This window comes from Coenobita brevimanus, chromosome 47 (assembly GCF_032717465.1).
Source record: "Coenobita brevimanus isolate Jiangsu-jjx chromosome 47, ASM3271746v2, whole genome shotgun sequence".
NCBI lineage: Eukaryota > Metazoa > Arthropoda > Malacostraca > Decapoda > Coenobitidae > Coenobita > Coenobita brevimanus.
In genome coordinates this window covers 7,931,680-7,952,021 of record NC_137000.1, presented here as the reverse complement: position 1 = coordinate 7,952,021, position 20,342 = coordinate 7,931,680, and the positions used below count along the sequence as shown (strand labels likewise).

At 41.8% G+C, this 20,342-nt stretch overlaps 1 protein-coding gene across 1 annotated transcript in view; it reads left to right on the top strand.

Annotated features, from left to right (window-relative positions):
* Positions 1-20,342, top strand: part of LOC145399008 (uncharacterized) — a 75,661-nt gene that overhangs the window by 1,758 nt on the left and 53,561 nt on the right. Inside the window, exons 2-6 of the mRNA XM_080271736.1 lie at positions 6,693-6,878; positions 9,726-9,842; positions 12,600-13,374; positions 17,689-17,825; positions 20,019-20,178. Of these exons, the coding sequence (XP_080127862.1) occupies positions 6,693-6,878; positions 9,726-9,842; positions 12,600-13,374; positions 17,689-17,825; positions 20,019-20,178 (1,375 nt within the window). The remainder of the gene's footprint in view (positions 1-6,692; positions 6,879-9,725; positions 9,843-12,599; positions 13,375-17,688; positions 17,826-20,018; positions 20,179-20,342) is intronic.

Genomic DNA, 20,342 nt, shown 5'->3' with positions numbered 1-20,342 from the left:
CTTTTGGTTGCCAACATTGCTTTTGTTTTTTCATCCTCCCATTTTCTTATGATTCCATCAACATAATTTCAGTGGTTTCACTTTGTTTTTCAGTTTCTCAGTTCTCACTGTCTTGTGTTAAGTGTTGTTAAGGTCAGGATACAGTTTTGCTATTTTTTTCTTACTGTGAATTTCATCAGTTACTTTCCTTCCATCTTCTTCTGTCTTTCATTCCTTCATTCTTTCCTCTCCCTTCTGCCTGTGGGTGACTCTACACTGAGTGACAAGTCAAATGGTTTCCTGTACACCAGGAAACCATTTACTATGCTGGGTGGTAACCATATAACCATATTTTGGCGCCTGGTGGTTTATGTGTAATTATTGTGCTCCAGTTGGATTGAGCCGGTGAAGGTTTATATCCAAGGGGTGATTGGGGTTTATTGCTCATGTAATGCCACTCAGGGATGAGTGAGGTTGGTCACTCTCATCTTAAATGTCAGGACCAACTGTCTAGCCCCGGGCTCCTACGCTCCTCATGGGGCAATGTAGGATTGGAAGATGGATGGATGAATCATTGTTTGAAATGCCTGAAAATATTTAGCTAACTGATGTTTGCTAACACATTTTTTATCATCATGCTCTGCATGCTGCGTGGCTTCATTGCTGTGAGAGCTACCCAGTATTTTTTCTTTTTTACATACCTGTAGTTTTGCAGTTACTTGAGAGGAGCATGTGGAGTGACGTGGAGAGACAGGTTGACGAATGAAGAAGTGAAGGAACGTTGTGGGGTAGATGTGGATGTGGTTGAAAAGATTAGGAGAAATACACTGAGGTGGTTTGGACATGTGGAGAGAATGGAGAATGAAACACTGACTAAGAGGGTGTATGTAGGTGAGGTGGAAGGAGGGGTAGACCGAGGATGAGGTGGAGGGATGGAGTTGAGAGGTATATGAGGGAGGGGGGGGTGAGTTGGGGGGAGGGGAGTCAAATGGTGGGTGACAGAGTGACTTGGAGGCGTTTTGTCTGCGGCCACCCTTTGCGGGATTAGGGCGTCGGGCTATAGATAGATAGATAGATAGTTTTGCAGCTCAGCAGATGCTTCAGCTGAATTAGAGTACTGTATATTATTGTAAATAGTTTGCACTATATTGAAAGTTTGGGAACTGTAAGAGTCCTTACTTGTCCTTAACCCATTATGTTCCGGCAGATTTTTCACCAGTGACCCCCCCCAATCCCGGCTTTTTTTTTTTTTTTTTTTTTGCTAAAACCTCTGCTTTTTATGAGAAACATTGAATTTTCAGAGAGCAAGTGCTCAGTTGAGTTTAAAAATACAGTAGAAGTAAGAGTACCTTTACCATGTTACCGTGTTCTCTCGGGCCAGGCTCGAGAGAAAATGTTTTCTATGGGAGGGGTAGCTATTTCAAACCATTCATAACTGGTTAGATATTTATTTATTTATTTGGTACGTATTTATATGTATTACAAGAGTATATTGGTTTTCAGACAATAATGTAGGCGATATAAACGTTGTTCACCCACCAAAAACATCAACATATGGCACCTTCTTTTACAACATTACCGCCTCATCACTTCTGCTTGTTTCTTCCTCTGGCATATTTCTTCCTTTGTCCTCCACCTCAGGAATCACTTTCGCCTTGAATTTGGTCATTGGAGAGACCATGGTGCGACATGTCTTTACTGGCCAGGTCACTGCTAACAGATGCGTTGCCGAGAAAATGGCATGCCGGGGGGGGGGAGATCAGGTGGGGCCAGGCATTATCCCTGCCTGGCATTGGGTAGAGGAAGGTCTCCCACATATGCCTACCAAAAATCACCCGTGAAACTTGAAAAATGTGCAAATGACGGACCTTGCAATTGCAAAACGTATAGATATATCATCGGGTGTCACTGGGACAAAACGTGGTGACGTATCCATAAGTCGTCGGGACGCCTCGTGTTAATGCTGTTTTCTTTAGAGACAAAATAAGTGTTGTGAAATTGGCCTTTTTATATTGATTTTTATTATGGAAAGTTCTTTCCCCCCCCCCCATCACAAGATATCATTATGATTTGTTTACCTAAGTCCACAGCAAAACAAAGACCTCTTCCTAATTTCTCCTTTCCGGTCTGATGTTTGTCAGTCTGCTCGACCAAGGCCTGCCATACTCACCATGCTGCTTTCTGGAAACCTTCCTGAGCAGGCATGATCATGACAGAATCATCACCAAGCTACTGTGTTCTGCTACTTAGTACTGTACAGCATTACAGCATTTATAAATGAGGTATGTAGGACTAGAAGGTCATAAGCACCTCCTCACTGAAAACAGAGTTAAATATCCCAAACTGTCCTCTGTTTCATGGTGGATGTATTTAAGCCTTTCTGGTCTTGCAGGTATGATCAAAATACTATCAAAGAGTAATGACTTTGGTGCCTAAGAGCAGTATAAATGGCTGGTGGCTCACGTCATAGGACCAGATGGCCATAGGTGAACTTTGTCTCTTTAAATAACACATTAGAGAATGGTTATGGCCATGTATGTGGGTGCTCACACCCAGATGAGAGTGAATGTAGATTTGAGTGATGAGTTTTCCGTGAGTGTTGGTGTGCATCAGGGGTCAGTCTTGAGTCCCATGTTGTTTATCATGGTACTTGAAGCCCTTTCACGTGACTTTAGAAACGGACTTCCGTGGGAGTTGTTGTATGCTGATGATTTGGTGTTGATTGCAGAGAATGAAAGGGAAGCGGAGGAAAGGTTTAGGAAGTGGAGAGATGGTATGGGGCAAAAGGGTTTAAGGGTAAATGCAGATAAAACAAAAGTGATGATATCTAGGGTTGGTGGCGGTACTGTCAAAGACGAGGGAGAGTGGCCATGTGCAGTTTGCCACAAGGGCGTGGGAAGTAATTCCATCTTGTGCGGTGTGTGTGATAAATGGGTGCATAAGAGATGTAGTGGTATCAGAGGTAGACTGCGAGATAATGCTGATTTTATGTGTACGGCGTGCCGGGGTGAGCAGGTGGAGATTGTCAGACGTGAAAGGATTGAATTTGCTGGTGAATCTCTTGAGTGTGTGGAAGAGTTTTGTTATTTGGGAGACATGTTGTGTGCTGGAGGTGGGGCTGGAGCTAGCTCTGTGGCTAGGGTGAGAAGTGGTTGGAAGAAGTTCAGGGAGCTCTTGCCTCTCCTGACATTGAGAGGGCTCTCCCTACATACTAAGGGGTCTTTGTATGCAGCATGTGTTAGGAGTGTAATGCTGTATGGCAGTGAGATCTAGGCAGTGAAGGAGGAAGATATTCGCTGGCTCAGACGTACAGAAATGACAATGATTAGGTGGATGTGCAGTGCGTCCCTGCGTCCAAGGCCTGGAGGGGCTGGGTTTACAATGGAAGAGTTGAGAGGTAGGATGGGACTGGAGTGTATTGGTGTTGTGATGAGGAGAGGTAGATTGAGGTGGTTTGGATATGTGGAGAGGATGGGGGGTGATAATTGGGTTAGGAAGGTGAGAAGTGTTAATATTGGGGGTGGGGTTATGAGGGGTAGACCGAGAAAGACATGGGACGAGGTCATTAAGTGTGACCTTAGGGTTAAGGGACTGAACAGGGAGGCTGCAATGGATCGTGCAGCGTGGAGAGCTGCCATTAGGTGACCAAGGCCGACACGTGCAAGCATGTTGGAGCCTTTAAAAAAACGAAAAACGAAGCCATGTTGCTTCATCAGTTAGCCCACCAGTCTTAGCCTGTCTCTACCATCGTGTAGGTAGCTCCAGCCAATGAGCACACAGTCATGGAAGTTATGTGCCAATCAGTGTGTTCCTCCCTTCTCCACATTAGGCTTCTACCCACAATCCCATTTGTTAACATTCATTCCCTGTGTTCTTTATGTATACAGCAGCAATGATAGTGCATCTCTTATTTTTTCTGTATATTTACAATGGTTTTGTTATTACTATGTAATCATGAGTGATACCATCTTTTTTAGTGATACTGATGATGTGCAGGAAGTGGCGTTGGATCAACTTGGGCCATCAATGCCAAGGAAAAGGCCAGTAAATGAGGGTGGCAGATTCGGTAGAGAGGCGGCCTGCAGTCCTAATGGGCCCACGTTCAAATCCCAGCTGGGGCAGGGAACAGTTTAAGGATTGAATTTCATAAAAGCAGACTTTTCTGATCTACCACGAGACTCACCGACATGTCATAAAAGTACCCCCGCTAATACCAATACACCAGTCCTGTATGAGACAGCCCTAGCATGCATTAGCACTGAAGTGATGACATGAGGTGTGTAGGAGGACTACTGGGCCTTGGGATAGACCACTGCCCCTGAGAAATAGGCCCTGAAGCCTTTGCCTAGAGTTGGACACAAAAAAAAAAAAAAAAAAAAAAAAAGCTTCCTGATTCTTGGAAACAAGATACCAGCCGTTCCACTGGGAATGTTATGTATTTATTTTAGGCTGTTTGTTTTTGGTGGTACTGTATTGTATTTCACAACATGTTACTGATGTTTGATCTATTTATGCATGTGTGTGCCGCCCAAACATGGTGATAGGCATACACAAACATTTTCTAGGTATTCCTCTTCAAAATTAAAGAATCCTCACCCTGATAACTTTATTGGTTATGGAGTAATGATGTTTTGAATGCATGAATATACTCACCCCAAAACGCAGTACAATACCTACCAATTTTTACATAGGCCTATGCATATTTTAAGCATCTGTGCATGTGCACTGCCACTTGTATTGCATACGCAGAAAATCCCCCTACATATTTTTGGTAAAAAAAAAAAAGAAAAAAAAAAGTTAATATCATTATTGTTTTCGAGTGACAAAAGTTAAACTTTAGGCCTTCATTTCCCATTCTTTATAAAATGTTGCTTACAACTTTCTGGTCCTAGGCACCTCAAATAGACTTCCCCCTCCCTGTCATCAGTTGCCTTCCCACTCCTCTTAGTCAGTCTTGGAGTTAACATCACCGCTTGTTACTGTATGTGTCTTTCTGTTCTCAGTTTTATGAAAAATGTGACCTGCTCATATCCAGTTCTAGTTTTTAGTTATAATGATATGCATATTCTAATTTCATGAGTTCCCTTATCTATGCTTGTTATGCTTAATGATGTTATACTGTTTACTGAAGAATATGTCTCATTTCTGTGCTCCGCTGTCATTAGGCTAGCCAGATTTATCAGGTACTTAACACACCATCACTTCATCCCTTGTATTTACTGGAATGGGCTGAAAATATTACAGTGCAGTAATGCACTGTATACATGGCCCATGCTGTGGCAGATATGTCTGTTAAGTGACAGATAATGCCATACTGTATTTTGCCATGTTTGGACTCACATTTCAGTTTGTTGTGGATATAGCCACTTTATGGTAACATAGGATGTAGTCAAGTGGCTACCATATTATAAATGAGCATTATGGGAGAATGCATTGTAATCAAGCTGATACATATATTACCACTATATATGTATTCATGTAACTGAAGGAAATTTTTAATAGCTGCTGGTACCTTATATGGTAATTAGTACCATAGTGGTATGCTCAGGTTCATTAAATTTGCTGATGTTTTTTATAGTGATTTTGAACAGAAAAACTGTATCCCTTTTAATTTATAATAATGTCATTTGCAGCTGGCGCTTGTGAGCTTTGTGGGTCCAGCCATGCTGCTGCATCCTGTCCTGTTCTCTCTCACATGGAGGTTCCAGTTAGTGTCATTTTTTTTTTTCCCTAAATCTTTTCATGTTTCTGATGGAAAACCTAGTCCTGTGAAGTTTTTATTCCAGTGTCAGTATAGCTTTAGAGACATGTGTGCATAATTAAGAAAATACAGTAACCACATCCACTCAGTGTAGTTCTGCTCTTGGATGCCTGCCCATTCCACCCTACCTTCCTTCCTTCCTTCCATCCTCTTTTGTCTCTTTCTTTCATTCTTTCATCTTCCTTCTGTCCATGGGTGACTCAACACTGAGTGACAAGCCAAATGGTTTCCTGTACACCAGGAAACCATTTACTGTGCTGGGTGGTAACCATATAACCAAATTATGGCGCCTGGTGGTTTAGTGGGTAATTAAGGCTTTCCAATTGGATTGAGCCGGTGCAGGTTTATATCCAAGGGGTGTTTTAGGTTTATTTCTCATGTAAGGCCACTCCGGGATGAGTGAGGCTGGTCATTCTCATCTTAAATATCAGGACGAACTTGCCTAGCCCTGGGCTCCTACGCTCCTCATGGGGCAGCTCAGAATTAGATGATGAATGAATGGTACATTATACTCTAATTTAACATAATTGTTTCTCCAGACTAAGTACAGTATAACTTCTTCAGCATACCTCATAAAAGACTGATCAGACTGTACGTTAGCAACAGCACAGTCTTCGGTTTTATTACCAAACACGATACTGTGGTGTGTAGTACTGGTACTTGCTTCTGTCTTTATTGGTAGGTAATTTTTTATTAGCTGAGATATACAGTCATTAAGGAAAATTACACATGCAGTATGGTAAGCAGGTATTGCATTCTGTCATGAAACAAGCAATATTTTATGTATTTTTATACAGTAATTTTCTACTGTGTTAGCTACTTGTTGCAGTAATGTACAGTATTTTAGATACTGTACCTACTCTGTACCTGCAGTGATCAATGTCTTGCACTTAATACCCATTTTCAAAGCTATTGATGATAGTTTGAACTGATTTGTGTATTGATGTGTCAGGGTACAAGTGATGAGCACAGAGAGCCTCACCTGGCATATCAGTCCCTGCCACGGTGGGTGCAGGTTCAGCAAAGTGATGAGGAGGTGCGCCTGGTAGTTACTAGAGAGGTCCAAAGGCTAACTAGACTTGGGCCACTTCTTGCACCACATATCCCTCATCATCACAACACCACATTTCCATTGAAGGTGAGCCAACAGACAATATAACTTTGCTTTACTGCTCCTCTTTTTCATTGCTTAAAAGTTTTGAACATAGTAACTGTATTGTAGAGTGACTCATGTTTCTTATGCATCAATTTGAACTGGGAAGGTAAAATCCTAGTGCCACCTTAAAAAATTCTCAAGGACACCTTGGTGTATTTTCCTTAACCCGTGGATTGCGCAATTACCTTTTTTTATCCCACCCTGTGGTGCGCAAAAAAATCTTTTTTTTTAGTTTTTGTTCATTATCAACTTGAAGATAAACATCCAGGGCATTATCTGGTGAAAAAAAAAAAAAAATCCCTCCATCTTTGCATAGCCCCATTTGGAAGTTTGCATAGGGGTGGAGGTGAGAAAAAATAAAAAATCTTAGTGTTTGTTTATTATAAACTTGAAGATAAACATCCAGGTCATCATTTGGTGAAAAAAAAAAAAACTGTCCGTCTTTGCGTAGCACTATGCGTAAGTTTGCGTAGGGGTGGAGTAGTTAGCAGTGATGCATGGCCACTGGAAGGTTAGCACAACCTGAGCTGTGGCTTGCAGTGCGACACTTCCCAGCCTAAGCTGTGGTTCGCAGTTCAACGTATCCTAGCCTGAGCTGTGGCTTGCAGTACAACGCTTCCCAGCCTGAGCTGTGGCTAGCAGTGCGATGCTTCCCAGCCTGAGCTGTGGCTCGCAGTGCGACGCTTCCCAGCCTGAGCTGTGGCTTGCAATCCATGGGTTAAAAAAAAAAAAAAATGAAGAATGGGAAGGCAGCAGACACAGTGTACTGATGAGGTACTATGTATGTTTAGCAGATGAAAATGTGGAGGTACTATGCATGTTTAGCAGATGAAATGTGGTGGAGAGTAGTGAATTTCTGTCTTTGTGGGAAATGCTTGTACAGTATGTCAAAAAAACATGCTCCAGTTAAGTTTTACCAGTGGGGTGTGTGGAATAAAGAAGTTCTTCATTCAAAGATGGAAGAGTGTGTGCTTAGATATGGTATGGCCACATGGAGGGAATACATATCACTAAGGTGGTGAAAATGGTAAATATTAGTGCACTTGAGGGTGGGAGGAGGCATGAAAGACCAAGGTGAAGATGGCTTGATATGGTAGTTGAGAGTTTGGAAATGAGATGTAAATGTACAGGAAGAAAAGGAATTGGTGAATGATACAAACAGAAGGATAAAGTATGCATGGGCGTGCACGTGATTGGGTTTTATTCTGCTACAGCTGTTGGGAGACTGACTTAATGAGCTGAAGCTCATGTAATAGGTATGGATTTTTCCAGGAGTGGAGCCATGGAAATTTGAAAATGTGAGTAATGAATGCATGGATATAGTTGTGGTATAATTTATCTGGCACACTTGATAGTTCTGCCTTCTCATTTTATTTTTTCCTGTTTCTGGACAGAATCCTGCACATTGCTTACAACTGTCAGATTTTAGTCCAGTGTTATGAGACAGATATGTTCAGCTTGGTAGAGAAATGCCTCATAATATATGGGATAGCAAGAATAAGATAAAGAGTGTTATTATTGTGAGCATGGAAGTGAAAAAGTTACTACATGACAGTATTGTGATACCAACTCTAACGTATGGAAGTGAAGCTTGGACGTTGTTGGAGGGACACAAGTCAAGAGTGAGAGCCTGTGGAGCCACATGGAGAGACAGGCTGATGAATGAGGATATAAAGGAGCGTTGTGGTGTGGATGTGGATGTGATAGGAAGTGTTATGAGGAACACACTGAGGTGGTTTGGCCATGTGGAGAGGATGGAGGGTGAAAGACTGACGAAGAGAGTGAGGTGGAAGGGGGAAGAGGGAGGGGGAGGCTGAGGATGAGATGGAGGAATGGGGTGGAGAGGTGTATGAGAGAGGGGGGTGTGAGTTGGGAGCAGGGCAGTGAAATGGCGGGGGACAGGACGACGTGGAGGCAATTTGTTTGTGACCACCCCAAACGGGATTGAGGTGTCTGGCAATAGATATATAGATAGATTATTGTAAAACAAAGAAATAGGATAGATAACGGTAAGATAATTTGATCTCGGTATCATCTTGCACTTAAAATATGTGTAACCCTGTGGTAGGTGTAGCTTTGTTCTCTGACCAGTGAAACCTCCAAGGGTAGCAAAGCCGGTGGAAGTAGTGAAGCCTGTGAGGACTTGTGAGTGTAGCAAAGCCTGTAAGTGTAGTGTAGCCTGTGAGAGTAGTGAAGTCAAAGACACCAGTTAGACCTGGCTGGGATTTTTGTGTGCAGTTGAAAATATAACAAGCTAATTTTCTTTTTTGTTATTTTTCCATTGAGTTAGTACAGTACTTTAAGAAAAATGTATGTTTGTGTAGTTTTTTGGCCTATCTGATGGAGCCAGGATTCTGTGGGCTTGAATGATGAGTGAATGGAAGCATGGCCCATTGAATTGGGCAAACTTAGGCTGTCTGGATGTTGCTACTCCTCACCCTGCTGTAGGGTGGGAAAGGTCTGGATGATGATGTTGATGATTGTGGAGAAGAGAATTTATTTCCTATTGGAATTGGAATTCTTGGACTTTCATGTACATTAAAAGTTTGCATTGCAGATAATTAATGGTGAAGACAACTTTGTAGCTTCCATAACATGTGGCTCTGGAAGGAGATTAGATTGGGCATTTCTTTTTGCTCTTGGTTATGCGTTTAGAGATCGGTGTGTTAATTTGGATATTCCCATCATGTGTGAAAGATGGGGAATATAGTTAACCCCATCACTACCAGATGTCACTCCTAAGCTATATGATGGTGGCAAGAATAAAATATAAAAGGCAGTCATGCTGAAGGTGTTAAAGGATAGATGAATGATGATTATTTCTTCCAGATATGCCATGAGGGTGGAAGCTTTACTTACCTGGACCTGTCAAGAAAGTGGTTGTGCAACTGGCTGAGCCTCATACCAGTTGGGTCTCCATCCTGCAGGAACCTGCTGGCTTGTCAGGTGAGATGAGGTGTTACATACATAGCTTATATATATACATACATGCATATGCAAAAATAATGCCATGCTTCCACCTAAGAAATGTGCATATTGAGGTTGGCTGTGGTACAGCTGATGTTTCTTATGAACTGGAAACTCAGTCAAATGCCAAAGTTAGCAGCATACTTCCCAGCAGTTGCTGGAAGCTGTTGGAATAAAATCTGTGAAATGTAATAAGATTTGTAAAAATATGTGATGCTTTATGTGTTGAATATATCCAATGTACAGTACTATAATTGTGTGTGTGTGTGTGTGTGTGTGTGTTTCTTTCTTTCGTTCTTTCCTCTTCCTTCTGCCTGTGGGTGACTCTGCACTGAATGACAAGTCAAATGGTTTCCTGTATACCAGGAAACCATTTACTATGCTGGGTGGTAACCATATAACCAAATTATGGCACCTGGTGGCTTAGTAGGTAATTATGGTGCTCCAGTGGAATTGAGCCTGTGTAGGTTTATATCCAAGGGATGGTTTGGATTTATAGCACATGCAATGCCACTCAAGGATGAGTGAGGCTGGTCACTCATGGCTTGAATGTCAGGACCAACTTGCCTAGCCCCAGGCTGCTACAGTCCTCATGAGGTATCATAGGGCTGGATGATGGATGGATGAGTGGATGTGTGTGTGTGTGTGTGTGTGTGTGTGTGTGTGTGTGTGTGTGTGTGTGTGTGTGTATGTAGCACAACAGAAACTGGAAAAAGTATTTTGATGAAACTTAGCATGATGGTTGGAAGTGGGTCACAGATGGTCCCATTTCAATTTCATGTCAATTGAAATTTTCTGAAGGGGTGTTTTGGCCACTAATAATATTGTCCTAGTAGGTATTAACGTTACACAGAAAAAACAGTGAAGCATTTCCATAGAGTTTCATGTGTCTCTACAGCAGCAAGTGCTGGACCATGAAGCACTTGGTTCTTCATTGGCTGAGAAATCATTGGTTGCAAGTAAAGTGAATTGTGGTTCAGAAATGGCTCATTTGGACAATTTCTGAGCGGCCCAATAGGGCCACAAAACTTCTGTATGCATATTTATATATACAGGTATACAATAAAGCTTCAAATAACAGACTTCAGCAGACCGGAATTCGCTTTCATCGGAATTAAGGAAAAAGTCTGATAAAGCCAAGCAGTCCGTACTGCCTTACAACTTCAGCTAAGTTCACCACAATAAGGTAAAAAAGAGACATGTTTATCAGTGTGCAATACAGTATTATTATATAATACCATTTGATTATTGTAGTGAATGTATAATACAGTACACTACAGTACTGCAGTGGTAGTGAAAACAGTTTAATAACCCTTGGTGCGATCTGGACTAATGTCTGATATCGGAAAAAGTCAGGGTTAGAGGGTGAAGTCCGGATGTCGCTTTTATTGGAATTTCACTTTTTTCAGAATGGCTTGGGCCCCAATTTGTTCGTTATAGTGAGGTTTTACTGTATTTAGGTAAATTGACCACTGGAGAATTGAAAATAGAGACAGTACCTACTTTCATATATTATATAGTATCATCAGACAAGTGACACAGAGACATGAAGGTGGAGGTTGTATAAACACATCTGCAGCAGGGAGGGGCACACAGAACAAAGAGGGTATTTCATGCTTTGGTGAATACAGTAGAATAAGATAAAGGATAGCAGAGAAAGTTCTCTGCATCCTTTTAATCTTAAGAGATTAGTCATTTAATTTACTGAAGGCCTTTTACTTGTCCCTAGGTCACAGTCCATACCATATTTGTTGTCATGTTGTTATACAAATATACGAGTTCTGTCCCCCCCAAAACTGAACCTTTTAAATAGTGCACCAACTAGCTGACTTTGAGCTTTAGTTTAACTAGCCATAGTCAGCCCCCCCCCACCAAATCTGGGCATAGGCTTCACAGCCCTTTCCCAAGGCCCAGTAGCTTTCTTTTATCCTATGCACCTCCACAAGTCACCACTTCAGTGCCAACACCCACTGTCCATATTAAATACTTGCTAGGGCTGCCTCATACTGTATAAGGACTGTTGTGTTGGTACTAGCTGGGGAATTTTTACAACATGTTGGCGGGTCTTCCAGTAGATAAGTAAAGTCTGCTTTTATTAAATTCAGATCCTTAAACTGTTCCCTGTCCCAGCCATGATTCAGACCTAGGTCCATTAGGACTGCAAGCCGCCTCTCTACCAATTCAGCTACTACTTACCCTCACAAGCTATTCAGTAACAAACCACTCAGTTTAGATCAGGTTAATTATGTCAAGCCAAAGGGATGAGTGAGATGCTGAGAGACATGATTAATTTATTGCCATTTGGGGCTTTATCCATATCCATCATTATTATTGTCCTGATTCCTAATATTTATGTGGAGTGGACAGTCATGAATTCATTGATGGTATGAAAGAGAATGGAAACCCAGGTACAGTGTGCTCCCATGGTATTTTGCTGGGGCTCCAAGGCAAGTATCAAGTGGTGGAGGTCCTGTATCCTTATGCTTTTTTTTTTTTTATACCAATATACTCCTTTTAGTTTGTTTTTATGAAATGCAGGAAGTAAATGGGTTGTTTGGTATAGTTTATATTCCATTGGCATAATAATAAAGTACTTTTTCAAACTAAGTATTTTATATCCTGTGCATAAGTAGGTGAGTACCTCACTTTCACCAATATTGCTCAAAAGTTGATTAAATCTTGATTTTGTTAACCAACCTTTACAGTCATACAGTGATTACTGATGTATCTTGACAGATAGATGACCTGATCTATTACATGGCTGGTGAGGCCATAGCAGTAGGCAGTGAGCTGCGAGTGTGGTATGCTCCCTTCTACCAGCAGTGCTTGCAGGAAGAGTTAAAGCAGGTGAGACAGGACCACAGTCTGTTGGGTGCAGCTGTGGTTACCAGGAAGCTACTTTCCACACCCATACCCCTCACCCCACACAGTGAGCCACAGTTGGTTGTTGCACCTTCCCTGGTAAGGATAACAGTTGGCCAAGGTCAGGTCACATTTACACACAGCAACAGCAACAACACCTGGCTTAGTGAGGAAACAAAGACTGCTTCTGGCCACCCACTCAACCAGTTGCTGGGCCTCTCACCTGCCACAAGCCTTCAACTAGCAGATAATAAATGTGGTTCAAGAGAAATTTTAGTCATAAGGCATACACAGGCAGGGAGCACTACAGCTACTTTTAGTCACAGTAAGAAAGAAGAGCAAGATATAAACAAACCAAGCTATGAATGTAGTGCTTTAGGAAATAACAGTGAGTGTGAGAAATGCATACAGGTACAAGAAGAAAATTATGACTCAAGAGAAAATAATTGTGTAGTGAGTCTGACTATATCATCCTCCAGAGAGAACATGGAACCAGGCTGGTCTTACCCTAATGACTCAGATTATAATGGCCTTGCTGCGGATGAGTGGCACTCAGACTCTTCCCTTGATGACACTGGCAGGGATACATCAGTCCTTACTCAGAAAGGACACAAGCGGAAATACCAGAAAGCAAAAGAGGAAATTCCAGGTATTGTTTGAGTGTTTTTTACTTCTTTCCTTTTTTTTTTGCTCAGCTTATCAAGAACTGTATCTCTTGAATCATCCTATGTGTAGTAAAGTACAGTGATCCCTTGGTTGTCATGCACTTGGTTATAGCGGTTTTGCTTGATGAAAATCTGCACTCCTGCTGTTGATGCACATTTTCTGGAAAAAAAATATATTTATATATATCACACACCTGAGCTGGCTCCTGCTGACAATGATGGTGCAAAATCGATGGTTTGTGATGGCTTTAAGGGATTAAAAGATGAGTCCTTACTCGAGGAGTTGATCCCAAGTGGTGGAAAACATTAACTCTCCACACCCTGGCCTCAGAGCCCTATACCTCACGCCCACCTCAGGTGTCTATATGGTATATGTTTCTTCCTTATTGTGCCGTTTTTTATTTTCTATTAACCTAATCATATCTATGTGTGTTTATGATACCATAACAATATTTATGTATTTAGTGGGTCTAAATTATTGTCTCTGTCTATCTAGCTATTGCCAGACACCTTAATCCCATAAAGGGTGACCACAAACAAATTACCATCATGTCGTCCTGTCCCCTGCCATTTCACTGCCCAGCTCCCAGCTCACACCCCGCATTCTCATATACCTCTCCACTCCATCCCTCCATCTCATCCTTGGCCTTTCCCTCCCTCCACCTCACTCTCATACACTCTCCTCATCAGTCTCTCACACTCCATCCTCTCCAGATGGCCAAACCATGTCAGTGTATTTCTCCTAATGCCTTCTGTCACATCCACATCCACACTACAACTCTTCTTCACTTCCTCATTTGTCAGCCTGTCTCTCCATGTGACTCTGCATGCCCCTCTCAAATAACTCATTCCCACTGCTTTCACTCTTGACTTGTGTCACTCCAACAAGGTCCAGGCTTCACACCTGTATGTCAGAGTTGGTATCACAGTACAGTGCTATCATGCAGTGACTTTGTAAATTCCATGCTAACTTCCCTGTTCCTCATCACTGTTTTCAAAGAACCAGCAACCTTTCATCCTTGTTGTGCCCTTTCAAGGACTTCATCCTCTAAACTTCCATCCCTACTCGTCACATTACCTAGCTACTTAAATGCACTTACATTTTCCATTTCCTCCTCATCCAACCTCACTGTACATTCGGTGACTCTATTTCTCTCGAAGACCATAACTTTACTCTTTCCTACATTCACCTTTAGATTCCTTTTCTTACACACTCTCCCAAACTCATTCACCATGCCTTGCAACTCCCCTTCATCGTCACTTAACAACACAGTATCATCTGCAAACAACAGAACAGGGAGTGTCCAAACACTGCCTTCTTTCAGTAGGGCCACTTTAACATCCACTGGCCTACCTTGTATCTCTTTTATAACCCCATCCATGTATGGATTGAACAGCCATGGAGACATGGCTGATCCCTGTTTCAATCCATCCTTCAGATAGAAAAATTCACTCAGTTTGCTGTCCACACGGACTGCAGCCGTAGCACCTTCGTACATACTCTTCACGGCATTCAGCAGCTTTCCATTTACTCCTTATATTCTTAATACTTAGAATACTTAATGATTGGAAGAAGTTCAGGGAGCTGTTGCTTCTCCTGACATTGAGAGGACTCTCCCTGTGTGCTAAGGGATCTTTGTATGCAGCATGTGTTAGGAGTGTAATGCTGTATGGTAGTGAGACTTGAGCAGTAAAGGAATAGGATATTTGCGGGCTTAAACGTCCAGAAATGACAATGATTAGGTGAATGTGCAGTGCGTCCTTTAGTGCAAGGCCTGGGGGGGGCATGGTTTACAATGGAAGAGTTGAGAGGTAGGATGGGACTGGAGTGTAATGGTGTTGTGATGAGAGATAGATTGAGGTAGTTTGGGCTTGTGGAGAGGATGGGGGATGATAATTGGGTGCAGAAACTAAGAAGCATTAATATTAGGGGTGGGGTTGCAAGGGGTAGACCAAAAAAGACCTGGGGCGAGATCTCGTTAAGTGTGACCTCAGGGGTAAGGGACTGAACGAGGAGGTGGCCAGAGATCGAGAAACACCGCCATTGGGTGACCAAGGCCAACGCATGCAAGCATGTTGGAGCCTTCAAAAATAAAACAAAAATGAAATATTCCTTGTCTATCCATCCCGTCATATGCTTTCTCCAAATCCATGAAGGTCGCCTACAACTTCTTTCTCTTCTCTAGAAACTTTTCCACTAAAGACCTAAGAATGATTATCTGATCTACACAACCTCTTCCCTTCCTAAAGCCTCCCTGTTCTTCTCCAACTACTGTAATTACTTGGTTATTTCACTAACTCTGTCAATAAGTGTCCTATTTTTCCTGTTATACTAAGAAGACAAAAGCCCCTATGATTACCACATACTTCTTTTTCCCCTTTTCCTTTGTACAGGGGAATAAATATACTGACTTCCAGTCCTCCAGGACACTACTTTCCTCCCAGGCTAATCTGCACATCTTCCACATCCATTCAAGTAGTAAGTCTTTCCCATGTTTCAGCATTTCACCTCACACTCCATCAATTTCTGGGGCTTTCTCCATTTTAACTTGCATCATTGCTTCCACACCTTCCATCCTACTGATTTCTTCCTCTCTTCAAGAATCCCGCCTTCTCCAGCCATTCCCCAGCCGCTTATACTTGCATTACTTTCATTCTCTGTGTTCAGCAGTGCCTTAAAGTGTTCTTCATCTGCTCACTTTTTCTCCTTTCTCTTTCACTCCCCCAATAACTTCTTTATCACCCTGTCTAAGTTTCTTTATCTCCCTCCGAAACATTTTCTTATATTGCCTCCACTTTATGCTGAAATTCCTTCCAGATTCCTCATCCACTCTCTTCTTACTCTTTCCTATTAATCTTTCCACCTCTCTTTTCCTCACTACATGTAACTCTTGCTTCCATCTCTTAACTTCCTCCACGCCCCTGCTTCCCATCCACTCCCTTCTTTTGTGCCACAGCCAGTCTCATCTCTTCATTCCACCATACTGTTCCTTGCATCCCTTTTCATCTTCCTTTCACCCCACACGCCACCTCACATGCTGCACCGAGTTTTTTTTTGAATATCATGCACACACCTTCCATGTCCCCTGTCTGCTCCAAGTCATATTTACCCAATCACTTCTTCACTTCTGTCTTATATTTTGCCTTTTTTCCATTCTCTTGCAACCCTTCTACCCTCTTTGTACGAACCTGTAAAAGGGAAAAATGGTGTGCCCAGTACCAATAAGGATAAATCCTTTAGGTTCTCGGCTGTCATTATTGCTCAGTTTTGTTATCACACATTAGGCACAGTATGAATTATATGAGATAACCACGGGCTCACTGTATTTATGTATGACTGAAATATGAACTGCATAATAATAATACTAATGCCTTTATCTGTTACGCATGTTTATAAATTAAAGGTTATTTCAGAATGAACAGACAGAATAACAGTGTTAGTACTGTGCATAATACTGTATACTGTACATAACTTACACAAGATAAGGCTGTATAAATGGTACAATATCATACCCTGTTTTGGTGTTAACATTGGGTAGCTGTTGTGAAATTGTTGGGTAATCTAGTAGTGAATATCTTCCTGCAGAGAGAGAGAGAAAAATCTTTTTCTAGTTTTGATATAATGGTAATAAAAAATGTGCCTCTCTTTCTCAGTGCACAAACTTATTGATATTTGGTATTATCATGAAAACAAGTACTGTACTGTAATAGAATGCAGTGTTTTGTGTTACCCTATCTTACAGTGTCTGTCAGACATTCTTGGTAGGCATCCTAGATTTTGTGTGGTCATATTGCAGTATTTACTCCATCAACACAGACATGCTTTTAGAATGTGTTCCATAAAGATTAAAGTTCTCTGATGGACAGTATCTGAGAGAAGGGATGCGATACCTGCATCGAGTACATACTTCAAGTTGCACACTTGCTTATTTAACATAGTGTTATAGTTACAGAAGAAATGCAGAATAGCTCAGAATTTCAAGCTGAAAGACTGCAGGCATTGTGATGCTTGTCCTTAATACATCATAATTTTTTTTTTTAATACTAACTTGTCAAATTCTTGAAGAGCTGGACTTCTTCAGTGTGCGAGGTCTGCCGTAACTTGAATAAAATTATCAGAAGGCAGCAAAAAATAAAATGAAATAAGACATCAGTGTATAGAAAGGACTAATGAAGAATGATATTAACATCAGTGCAAGAGACCTTTCATTAATTTAAGAAAATCTTTGGTAGCAGCAAATCAAATCAAATCAGCATCACTGTACTGAAAGAGTTAATGAGCATGGCTCTCCATGCAGTGTTTGTAGCTGACTCAGAAGTGGTGAGGCAACTTCCCCCTCGTGCTCTGGGTGCTCGCCACTCTCGTCCCTGGTCCTGCCAGTACTGCCAGCGCCCAAACTTCCATTCTCTCACTGCTTTTGCAGACCACTTGAAGGTGTGGTAATGTTTAGTTAGGGAAAACTACTGCACTCTATATACAGCACCTCTTCCTGCAGACAGTAACTTATGTAATTAGTTAAATATTTAAATCTAACTTTAACAGTGTTGTATTAGTATAGTTCATTATGTTTCCAATTCTTCTCCCATTGGAGATTTTTTAGGCTAGAAAATTAACAACTTAGTCTATCTATCTATCTATCTATCTATCTATTGCCAGACGCCTCAATCCCGTTTGGGGTGGCCACAAACAAATCGCCTCCACGTCGTCCTGTCTCCGGCCATTTCACTGCCCTGCTCTCCACTCACACCTTCCTCTCTCATATACCTCTCCACCCCATCCCTCCATCTCATCCTTGGCCTCCCCCTCCCTCTTCCCCCCTCCACCTCACTCACATACACTCTCTTCATCAGTCTTTCACCCTCCATCCTCTCCACATGGCCAAACCACCTCAGTGTGTTCCTCATAATACTTCCTATCACATCCACATCCACACCACAACACTTCTTTATATCCTCATTTGTCAGCCTGTCTCTCCATGTGACTCCACAGGCTCCTCTTAAATAACTCATTTCCACTGCTCTCACTCTTGACTTGTGTCCTTCCAACAATGTCCAAGCTTCACTTCCATACATTAGAGTTGGTATCACAATACTGTCATGTAGTAACTTTTTCACTTCCATTCTCACTTCCCTGTTTCTTATCACTGCTTTCAAAGAACCAGCAACTTTTCTTCCCTGCTGTACCCTTTCTAGCACTTCACCCTCCAAACCTCCATCCTTACTCATCACACTACCCAAGTACTTAAACGTACTCACATTTTCCAATTCCTCACCATCCAACCTCGCTGTACATTCACTGACTTCACCTCCCTCAAAGACCATCACTTTACTCTTCCCTACATTCACCTTTAGATTCCGTTTCTTGCACACTCTTCCAAACTCAACCACCAAGCCTTGCAGCTCCCCTTCGTCTCCATTCAACAACACAGTATCATCTGCAAACAACAGTACGGGGAATTTCCAAACACTGTCCTCTCTCACCAGGGCCACTCCAACATCCACTACCCTACCTTGTACCACTTTTATTACCCCATCCATGAACAGATTGAACAACCATGGAGACATGACACATCCCTGTTTCAACCCAACCTCCAAAGAGAAAAATTCACCTAGTTCACCATCCACACACACTACAGCCTTAGCACCATCATACATACTCTTCACAGCATTCAACAACTTTCCATCTACTCCATATATTCTTAATACTTTCCACAATCCTTGTCTATCCACCCTGTCATATGCTTTCTCCAAATCCATGAAAGCCGCATACAACTTCTTTCCCTTCTCTAGAAACTTTTCCACTAAAGATCTACACAACCTCTTCCCTTCCTAAAGCCTCCCTGTTTTTCTCCAACTAATTCCTCTGTTCTTTCTCTAACTCAGTCAATAAGTATCCTACCATACTCTTTTCCTATTATACTAAGAAGACAAATGCCCCTATGATTACCACACACTTCTTTTTCCCCTTTTCCTTTGTACAAGAGAATAGTTATACCTGACTTCCAATCCTTCAGGACTCTACCTTCCTCCCAGGTCAATCTGCACATCTTCTACATCCATTCTACTACTGTCTCTCCCCCATGCTTCAGCATTTCACCACACACTCCATCAATTCCTGGGGCTTTCCCCAATTTAACTTTCTTCATTGCTTCCACAGCTTCTATCCTACTGATTTCTTCCTGTCTTCTCACCTCCCTCCTTCAACTTAGTACACCCCTGTTATACGATCTCTTTGTAGCTGTACGATAATTTGCTTATACAGGTACAGTAGTGTAGTCAAATCGAATTTAAGACCTTCTTTCATGGAATGATTTTTTTTTTTTTTTCTTATTCAATTGCTATGATTGGGTTTCCTGACTAAAAGATTGTAACAATACTAAATTCATTTTATAATCATTCGTTGTATGATCAGTTTTCAAACACACGTCGCAGTCATAATGCAGTACAGTACATTACATCAGTGTTCCACTTATTTACAAGCTGTTTCCTTAAGTAATGCATTATAATCATTACCATGTTGCAGGTAATTGAGTGCATAGGCCTAAGTATGTGATTGCTGGTTGTGGTTTTTCTCTTGTCTAATACACATAAAATTTTGTTGAGGCTGATGCTTTACTTTGGTATCCAGGGCCATCTTTTGTGGCTGATAGGGCGTCATCATGTGTGTGAGGGGTGCAGTTTGTCCTTCACTAACCCAGAGCAGCTTCAGCGCCATCACCAGTCAGTCCACGCCACCCTACACTCTGCTCATCCTTCAACCTGCTCTTCACCAACCACACTGTACCAAGGTGTGTTGTTTCATAATTACTGTGATAAATTTTGCCCATTTTCTCTCATTTATGTGGGGTGAAGGCAAAAGAACAGCTCTTTGAGCATTCACAGAACATAAATCAGAGGAGAGGGGAAACAGCAGAGACAGTCCCCAATCACCCTTCTTTCCTCCTTTGCTGTA